Genomic DNA, 10,704 nt, shown 5'->3' on the forward strand with positions numbered 1-10,704 from the left:
GACAACCGGAAGCGGCAGAGACAAACCACTATAAATGCCGGAGGAAAGATCACAGAAGCACTTCACAGGAGGCTCCCAAGCACTGAGGATGTCACCTAGACAGGGGACGAAACGTCTGCAACACAAATTCCCAACTCAGCGAACAAAACCACAACAACGAACACCCGAGCTACAAATCTTCTCACAAACTTTGAATTCCATGGCATTACCTCTACACAACAATTTTCCCAGGTCGAGAGAAGAGGAGAGAAGGGGAGGGAGGAGGAGACAGGGAGTCAATGTGGCACGGTGGCTCAATGGTTAGCACGGCTACCTTACAGTACCAGGGACCTCGGTTCAATTCCAGCCTCAGGTGACTGTGTGAAGTTTGCACATTGTGTCTGTGTCTGTTTCCTCCAGTTTCCTCCCACAGTCCAAAGACGTGCAGGTTAGGTGAATTGGCCATGTTAAATAGCCCACAGTGTTCAGGGATGTGTAGGTTAGGTACATTAGTCAGGGGTAAATATAAGATAGTAGGATAGGGGAATGGGCCTGGGTGGGTTACTCTTGAGAGGGTCGGTGTGGACTTGTTGGGCCGAAGGGCCTGTTTCCACACTGCAGATCTTCTATTCCGATGAGACCCTCTACGAGGCTAACAGAAAGGAGAGTGTATGAGATAATCCCTTGGAATGAGGATGACACTTGTTCATGGCAAGAACCTACATATGGAGGCTGCTGTCTGGCAGCTAGTGCAGTTCTGGCTGACCAGGAAAGTCTTCTGCTCTCATGGTCTCCCGTTGGAGGGATTTACAGATTAATGATCAACTTTCATTCTGATACACTTCCATGGCCATCAAGCCCTGAGGACGTAGGGACACTGCCCACTGTGCCACACTGTTTAAGAAGGAGTGTTGGAGAGAGTGTCCGAGAGATGGCCTTGGAAATCAAGAAAGAGAAGAATGGGGGAAGGCAAGGATTAGAGAAAGTGAGGAGTGAGGGAGAGAAGAAGAGGGAGGAGGAGACAGGGAGTGAAGAAAAGAGAAAGGGATAGGTGAGAGAGAGGAGAAGAGAAGGAGAAGAGCATGGTGGGAGAGAGAAAGGGAGGAGGGAGGGTCATTGAATTCTCTTCCTGAAGGAAAGAAATGATTTTTATTAGTGCTGAGCCGACCTGTGAACCATTCTCAACTCGTCCCCCTACACTTTCCCAAAATCATCCATGTGCTTATCTAAGGATTGTTTAAATCTCCCTAATGGGGCTGAGGTGACTACCTTAGCAGGTAGGGCATTCCACGCCCTTACCACTCTCTGCATAAAGAACTGGGGCTAATTTCTGCAATAGCTGTTCATTCAAAGGGAATGGATTAGTTTCTGATCCTTAGGCAAGAGGCAGACATTGGTGACTTGCAAATAGGGTGTGCCTGTTAAACAATGACACCCATACTCCTGCATGGAACATTCGCATTTGATCTGCCTGTCAAACCCAACTTGGCATTTATATACATAGCTATATTAACATAGTGGAAGATTCCCAGGTGTTTGTCACGCTATCTATCATTGTTTAAATGCAGAAAACCTTTGCTACGGAAACAGGCTATTTGGTCCTGATAGTCTATGCTGGTATCTTTGCATCTCTCTCACTGCCTGTAACTGTGGTAGAGGCAGAAATCCTCATGAATGTTAAGTAGTTTAGACGTACATTTGCTCAATCAAGGAATACCAGGCTATGGACCAAGCAGCCTTAACACCTCTGTGAGAGAGAGAGAGAGAGAGAGAGAGAGAAAGAGGGAGAACACAGTGCTTCCTCAACACAGCTTAGAATTTGCATTTTGGTAGTGGTTTCCAAACCAGAATGCTACCCACTGAGACATATTTGATTCCTTCAACTTAAAGCATTATTCCAACATAATTCTGTAAATGCATAATGTGTTGCAACATTTAAAAAAAAGAGCATTTTGACAATTTGTGTACAAGCCACTTTTTAGCATAAAAAATGAATATACATGTAGAATTGGTGAATCAGGTCTACGTGAAGTGTTAGGATATTTGTTCCCCTTCAGGTGCTGACTGACTAACAATGTATATTCAATATTTTCTACCAAAGTTACAATAAATGACAGTTCTTAAAAAAAAATTAATGTAATCGGTACTTCAGAAACAATGAGTTAAGTTCCTAATTTGCTAGTCTTACCATAATTGAAGGTTTTCAGTAAATGCGACTCATGGCTGTCAGTGTCTGGAGTTTTGGAGCTTTGTTTTATTCTGTGCACTGTCCAATGACACTCTGAGAGATGCTGCAACCAGTTGAGCTCTGCTTTAATACAGCAATCGCAAAAGTTATTCAGCCAGCAAAACCAGTTGCCCAATGTCACTGCTGCAGGCAAATTCCATAAATATAATTGAGCTGTTGCTGGGCAACAAATAAATTTACTTTTCAACCAAAGCAGGTTGATATTACCGTAGTAATGTCACTGGGCCAGTAACCCAGTGTCCCAGACTCATGGTCTGGGCACACGATGGCAGCTGGTGAAAGCTAGGAATGAGAGTAGGCCATTCAGTCCCTTGATCTTGCTTCACCATTCTAGCTCATGGCTGATCATTTATCTTATTGCCACTTTCCTGTGCTATCCCCATATACCATAATGCCATTAGCATCTAGAAATCTTTGAAGATATTATTGACTGAGTTTCCACGACCCTCTCTGGGACAGAATTCCAAAGACTCACACCCTCTTGAGGATATAATTTCTCATTGCAGTCATGAAGTATTTGGAGACTGTGTCCCTGGTATAAGGCCACTGAACCAGGGGAAGAATTATTTTTACATTGAGCTCATTAAGAACATTTATCAGATTCAATGAGATCACTTTTCATTCTTCATAACTCTGAAGAATGCAGGCCCAGTCCCCTCAATCTTTCCTCAAAGGACATTGCTGTCATCTCAGGGAATCACTCTGATGAGTCTTTGGTCCACTCTCTCTATGGTGGGTCCTTCTTTAGGTAATGGGATCATAATGGCACATCATACTCTAGGTGTGGTCACACCAAGGTTCTATATAACTGAAGTAAGACATCCTTACTTCTGTACTCTGTAATAAAGGCAGGTGTTCTGTTTGTCTTTCTGATTGTTTGTTGTATCTACATGGTAGTTTTCAGAGACCAATGAACAAGGAGACTCAGCTTTCTTTAGACATCAAAGGAATAGAAATAGGCCAGTCCCCCCCAAAGCCTGTTCTTGAATTTAATACAATTAATGCCTTTTATCCACAGTATCCTCAGAACCCATCACACTGTGGATGAACAAACATCTACCAATCTCTACTTTAATTATACCCTAAGATTGAGCTTCCACAGCCCTCTGGGATAAAAATTTCCAAAGATTCACAACCCTCTCACTAAAGCTATTTTTCTTTACCTCAGTACATATTCTTAAACTGTGCTCCTAGTTCTAGACTCACCAAGCAGGAGAAACATCTTACCTTACTCCCTCATCCCCTCACCTCCCTCAGATATCCGACATCCCTTGATCCCAAATTCTGACTGAACCCTGCCCCTCCTGCAGCAGTCACAGAATGTGGCAAAATCCCGGGTTACCTTTGAGAAGGTGATGGTGAGCTAGCTTCCTGACTTGCTCAGTCCAATTGGTGACACAATCTAGGGTAAGTAATGTGTTCATGACTCCCCACAAAACCCGGATCGTTATTCCAGTTGGCCGAGCTGCCCTCCCAGGCCTGAAACTTCCTTTTTTGTTTACTACAATCTGGAGATTAGAAGTGGAATTACTCACCTTTCAACTCATTCTCCAGTGCCTTCATGGCAGGTGCTTAAGAGTTATCTAAAGTTAGTCTCAGTAATTGTGGTCAGAAAAGCTTCAATCTATTTGGTCCCAGTTTATTTGGTCAAGACCAGCAATTATTGCCCATTCCAAACTGCCTTTGAGTAAGTGATGGTGCACTGTCGTCTCGAAGGTTTGATGTGTTGTAGACACATCACAGAGCTGTAAAGGACGGAGTTGCAGGAAGTTGATCCAGTAACAATGAAGGAACAGTGATGTTCTGTGGTACAATATGTGTGGGTATTCACATACACCTGCTGACCTTTCCCTTCTAAGGGTGGTAGTGGTCAAAGATATGGAAGGTGGTGTTGAAGAAGCCTTAGTGGAGCCATCTTGTAGATTGATGCTGAAGGGAGTGAATGTAAAAGGTGGTGAATGGAGTGCCAATCAAGCAAGATGTTTTGTCCGGCAGGGAGTTGAACTTCTTGAGTGTTATTTCAGTTGCATCAAATCCAGGAAAAGATAAAGGAGTCAGGAAGTGAATTACTTATTGCAGAATTCCTAGCTTTGGATTTGATTTTGCAGCCACAGAGTATATTTAACACTTAAGAAGTATTTAGATATGTTCCTTTGATGCCAAGGCTATGAGTCTAGAGTGCAGTATAGGAAAAGCACAGCAGGTCAGGCAGCATCTGAGGAGCAGGAGAATTGATGTTTCAGGCAAAACTCTTCAGCAGGAATGGAGCTGTGAGCCTCGCGGGTGAAGAGATAAATGGGGAGGGGGACTGGGGCTGGGGGAACATAGCTGAGAGTGTGATAGGTGGATAGAGGTGGGGGTGATGGTGATAGGTCATAGTGGAGGCTGGAGTGGATAGGTGGGAAGGAAGATTGACAGGTGGGACAGGTCATGAGGACGGTGCTGAGCTAGAAGGTTAGAACTGGGGTAATGTGGGGGGAGGGGAAATGAGGAAACTGGTAAAATCCACATTGATGCCATGGGGTTGGAGGGTCCCAAGGCGGAAGATGAAGTGTTCTTCCTCCAAACGTCGGGTGGTTAGGGAATAACAATGGATGAGGCCCAGGACCTGCATGTCCTTGGTGGAGTGGGAGGAGGTGTTGAAGTCCCTTTTCCTCCCCGCCCCTATCCACTTTCTACAAAGACTATTCCCTCCACAACTCCCTCATTAGGTACCTTCACCCCAGCCCCATCTCCCTCCCAATTATCTCTCCACCCCCTCGGCTCACAGCCCCATTCCTGATGAAGGGCTTTTGCCTGAAACATCAATTCTCCTGCTCCTCGGATGCTACCTGACATTCTGTGCTTTTCCAGCATCACATTCTCCACTCTGATCTCCAGCATCTGCAGTCCTCACTTTCGCCTATACAAGGCTATGAGCCAAGTGCTGGAAAAAGGGATTAGAATAGATAGGAGCATGTTGTTGACCAGTGCAGACTCGATGGGGTGACAGGTCTTTTCTGTGCTGAAGACCCCCATGACTCTGTGATGCTGTGATGGGTCCAGTTCAGTTTATGGTGAATAGTAACCTCTAGAACGTTGATAATGGAGAATTCAGCAATAGTACTGCCATTGAACATTAAGGGATGATGGTTAGATTCTGTTTGGTTTATGAGATCAGTAAGATGTATAAAAATGAGGCTTATTGTCTTCATTTGTCAGTTCAAAGTTGCATTAATTGCTCTGCAATCACTTATATGGAATCTTCATAGTCTATGATGGATTTGTAAAATAGAATGACATTAGGTCAACCCACCTAGACAGGAATTTGATTAAATCCTGAATACTTGCCTTGCTTACAATGTACACATTAAATCCACAGGGAATATAGTTACCATTCATCCTTGTCTGAAAGTGAAAGTAAGATACATTCCAGCTCATTGAAATCCTGGCAACATTTATCCCTCAATCAACATCACAAAGAGAGATTGTCTGATTATTGACACATTGCTGTTTTTGGGAGGTTGCTACATGCAAATTGTTGTTGCGCTCTTTATATTACTCGGAGGTGCTGGTGTTGGACTGGGACGGACAAATTTAAAAATCAGACAACACCAGGTTATAGTCCAACAGGTTCATTTGGAAGCACTAGCTTTTGAGGTACTGCCTGTTCATCAGGTGGTGAAGATTTTTAACTCTTTACAATACAATAGTGATTACATTCAACAATGCAGTTGATTGTCAATGAAGGATTTTGTAATGTTTGGTGACCATGGAAGATGCTATGTAATGATAAATCTTTCCTTCAATGGAATAGACAGTTGCTAACATCTCCGGAGCACCTGCACCAATCAACTCCACTGCCCCGTGGCCGAACATTTCAACTCTCCCTCCCACTCTGCTGAGGACATGCAGGTCCTGGGCCTCCTCCATCGCCACTCCCTCACCACCCGACGCCTGGAGGAAGAACGCATCATCTTCCGCCTCAGGACCCTTCAACCCCATGGCATCAATGTGGACTTCACCTGATGAAGGGCTTTTGCCCAAAACGTCGATTTTCCTGCTCCTCGGATGCTGCCTGACCTGCTGCGCTTTCCCAGCATCACTCTAATCTTGACTCTAATCTCCAGCATCTGCAGTACTCACTTTCACCTAGCTGCTGGCCTGGACCTACTTTGAACCTATCCTCCATATTTTAATGTGCATTCTCTGAATATGTCTGACAACGGCAATCTGGGACTTCTTTCTCTGCTCATTGATCCTTTTGTCTGAATCTGATGAGCTCAGAACGCCTCCAGAATTGCCTTCCATTTTCCAGGAATCAAAGATTAATGTTCTCATTTCTGTTCTTTCACACAGTGAATAGTGAGGGTCCTGAATGCATTGCTTGAGTGTGTGTTAGAGGCAGCTTCAATTAAGGCCTTCAAAAGGAAGTTTGGCTGTGATTTGAAAAAGAATAATGTGTAGGGAATAAGGCAGAAGGATGGGAATAAGTGAGGTGCTCATTTGAACAGCAGGCACAGATATGATGTAGTTAATAGTCTCCTTCTGCACTGTAATAATTCTGATTTTGTCATTGATTCTGCTTTCAACAATCTTTGAAAAGAAATTAAGAAAAGCTCTTCTTATTTGCTTTTGATCACATGCTTTTGCCTACAGTATATATTGGATAAGGGATGAGAATGTAAATGGTGTTTGATTGATAATTAATCTGTATATCGTGTATTCTGGTAAAGAGAGCCTGTGTTCTTTCTAACAGTGTGTGAAGGTTGGTGTGTGTGAGAAAATGCTTCACTTGGGTGACTAATCAGGTGGCAAGAGCCTTCTGTGACAAGACCGAGAAGTATACCTGATATCTGACCTTTTAAACAGAAAAAAACAAACTGGGGTGATTTTCTGGTGAGTTTTACCTGTGTTTTACAAACCTGTGGCATTGACAACACTGCAAAACTGTTTGAAGGTTTTGTTCTCCACTGAGCTGACCTTATGTACAGTTTCCACAAGCCCCCCAGCAAAATGTGATTGTTAAACATATCAAGGTGTACTTTGTGTCGGCCGCACCTTTAAGCTTGAGTCATTTTTGGATCGGTAATTTTAATTTTGATCTTGCATCTGTGTCCTTGTCTTCTTAAAGGGACCACGACTGCAGGATTTAAAGGAAAATTAGCCGGTATTGTAAAGTAATGTCAGAAATGTTGAAAGCAATTATATCACGTGTAACAGGTAATGGCACTCACTGCCTACTTTATTGTTGCACTCATCTTGTACACAGTCAGAAGATCAATCGGCAGAAAATAGAGACTGAATATGGGGAACAATTACTGGAAGTAAGGATACCTATACAGCAGGATGTGAAGAAGGTAAATGGTATGTTAGCATTCACAATGAGAGGATTCGAGTACAGATGTCTTGCTGCAATTGTACATGGCCTTGGTGAAACCACACCTAGAGTAGTCTGTGTAGTTTAGATGAGATTAGATTCCCTACAGAGTGGAAACAGGCCCTTCAGCCCAACCAGTCCACACCGACCCTCCGAAGAGTAACCCATCCAGACCCATTTCCCTCTGACTAATGCACCTAGCACTTTGGGCAATTTAGCATGACCATTCACTTAACCTGCACATCTTTGGACTGTGGGAGGAAACCGGAGCAACCAGAGGGAACCCACGCAGACACAGAGAGAATGTACAAACTCCACAAGACAGTCGCCCGAGGTTAGAATCGAACCTGGGTCTCTTGCACTGTGAGGCAGCAGTGCTAACCACTGAGCCACTGTGCTGCCCCCTATGTTCTGGCTATCAAAGGAGAGCAATGAAGGTTTACCAGCCTGGGATGGCAAGACTGAAAGGAAGACAGACTGGATTGGTTAGGATTAATGAGGAAGAATGGAAGGTGAGGGGAAGCGGTCTCCCCTAACCTATACAACTATACAAGTTAAAAATAGGAAGGATGTTCCCAACAACAGGGCAGCTCAGAAACAGAGATTACACTTTCAGAATGGCCAGTTAAGACTGAGATGAGGAGAAATATCTTAACCCAGAGAATGGTGGGCTTGTGGAATTCAGTACCACATAAAATGGTTGAGGCCAAAACGTTGAATGTTTTCAAGAAGGATATAGATATTGTTCATAGGGCTAAAAGAATCAAAGAATAGGGGGAATAAGGGGGAACAGGGAACTGAGTTGGATGCTTATCCATGATCATATTGAAAGGCCTAATGGGTAAAAAGATGGAAATATGTTGCTGGAAAAGCGCAGCAGGTCAGGCAGCATCTAGGGAACAGGAGAATCGACGTTTTGGGCAAAAGCCCTTCATCAGGAATACAGGCAGAGTGCCTGAAGGGTGGAGAGATAAATGAGAGGAAGGTGGGGTGGGGAGAAAATAGCATAGGGTACAATAGGTGAATGGGGGAGGGGATAAAGTTGATAGGTCAGGGAGGAGGATGGAGTGGATAGGTGGAAAAAAAGATAGGCAAGTAGGACAAGTCATGGGGACAGTGCTGAGCTGAACTGAGAGGCCTAATGGCCTACCCATGCTCCTATTTCTATGTTTCTATGCACTGGTAGAGGCTCCCAATTTTCTTTCTAACGCATGGCTTATCAGGAATCCCTCTCACTCTTACCAGCTCTATGCATGTTGGAAGGATGTATAGAAGTTGATTATCAACCTGTTTGGCCATGCTATGATTATATCTTCATCAAGCCATGGAATGGGGCTCGAACCTAGAGTTTTGGCTCAGAGGCAGGGATGCTGCCCACTGCACCTCAAGACCTCCAGGACTATTCTGTAATTCTGTCATATTGATTGTGGCTCCTTACTGTGACAATGATGTTTGTCAGCAATAGTGAGATTTACTATAAGACCATAAGACATGGATTAGAAATAGGCCATTTGGCCCATTGAGTTAGGTCTACCATTCAATGCCATCATGGCCAATCTGATAACCCTTAACTTCACTTTTGGACTTTTCCCAAGCATAGAGAATGAAAGAGTTGAGCTGTAATTGAGAAATATTCCAGGCACTGGTCTTAGGGTATTTATGTGCAATGAAAAGGACTAACATGCTGACTTTAGACAAATTGTAAATAGAGATTCAATGTCCAAAGCTCTCTGAATTCTAATGGGACTAGATTGGGTTGGGATATCTGGTCGGCATGGACAGGTTGGACCGAAGGGTCTGTTGTCATGCTGCACATCTCTATGACTCTATAACTCTATGACAAGTTGGCATTTAGCACTGGAGATGACTGAAGCATCTAATTTTCCTTGCTGCCTAGCTTCTAGATTAATGGCCAGAAATGCAATGACAAACTGACTGTAGTCACTGAAGCTTCATTGTACGATAGGGAGCACAGATTTCTTCAACATAAATAGGAGCATAATTAGGGAGAAAGGGTCATTGGTTGGGGGATTGATTCGACAATTCCATTATTAGCTCACACACCAAGGGGACAGTGGAGATCAATTCATGCGAAAATCTTTTGCTTTTAAATGTAAATTCCCAAACAGATCATCAACTATTAGAAGCAAATAGGAAACTAGATTTTTATTTTAAACTAGATTTTGAAGGTACAGTTTAGATTTTCTATAAACCAGGCTGGTGAGTTTGAGACCTTAACGACTGAGCATGACTGTTTAGTTTTGTATTTCATAGGAGATAAGAGTTTATACATTTGAATTCAGTCTATATTAATTTGCAACTTCGGGATATGGCTCCAGTTATATTTGGAGCCTATTCTCCTCTGGGCACCGATTACTGCTGCTGCTACACTGCATCTCACTTGCACAAATCCAAACCATAGCCAAAGATATCCAGCCACGTGCTTGCAGAGTTTGTTTATAGGGTGTGAGAAAGTTTTCTGCATTTAGGAACTCACTCCATGGGTGCGCCCCCTAGTCAAAAGTTTGTTACTTTAATCCAGTTTTGTCTTTTTCAGGTGCTTTTAACTCAATGACATGAGATAAGTCAGTGTCGGTCAACTGATTGCAGTTAGTTAAATTGTAGAGGTATTAGAATTAGTAACTTCAGCAAGATGGATGATCCTCCTACTCTAAGTGTAGATAATAGCAGAAGAACCCTCTTTGAATTAGTAGTAATTAGCTGTCATAGTGTTCCAGTGCTAACAATTAATATATTCATCACAGTTCAAAATCACACAACACCAGGTTGTAGTCCAACAGGTTTAATTGGAAGCACACTAGCTTTCGGAGCGGCGATCCTTCATCAGGGCTCGATTGTAACACAGAATTTATAGCAAAAATTTGCAGTGTGATGTAACTGAAATTATACATTGAAAAATTGATTGTCTGTTAAGCCTTTCATCTGTTAGAATACAGTGATAGTTTCACTTCTTTCATGTGTAAATTAAATTTTTGCTATAAATCTTTGTTACGATCGAGCCCTCCACAATCACCTGATGAAGAAGCGTCGCTCCGAAAGCTAGTGTGCTTCCAATTAAACCTGTAGGACTATAACCTGGTGTTGTGTGATTTTTAAC

At 43.1% G+C, this 10,704-nt stretch overlaps 1 protein-coding gene across 4 annotated transcripts in view; it reads right to left on the bottom strand.

Annotated features, from left to right (window-relative positions):
* Positions 1–10,704, bottom strand: part of tmprss5 (transmembrane serine protease 5) — a 58,361-nt gene that overhangs the window by 41,288 nt on the left and 6,369 nt on the right. For 2 of the 4 annotated variants that reach the window (XM_043676560.1, XM_043676559.1), the window contains exon 2: positions 2,168–2,287. In XM_043676560.1, coding sequence (XP_043532495.1) covers positions 2,168–2,170 — 3 coding nt within the window. In that variant the 5' untranslated portion in view covers positions 2,171–2,287. Of the gene's footprint in view, positions 1–2,167; positions 2,291–7,267; positions 7,350–10,704 lie in introns of all 4 variants that reach the window. The other 2 variants (XM_043676558.1, XM_043676557.1) reach the window with 2 other exon arrangements.

The sequence above is a fragment of the Chiloscyllium plagiosum genome, chromosome 35, assembly GCF_004010195.1.
Source record: "Chiloscyllium plagiosum isolate BGI_BamShark_2017 chromosome 35, ASM401019v2, whole genome shotgun sequence".
NCBI lineage: Eukaryota > Metazoa > Chordata > Chondrichthyes > Orectolobiformes > Hemiscylliidae > Chiloscyllium > Chiloscyllium plagiosum.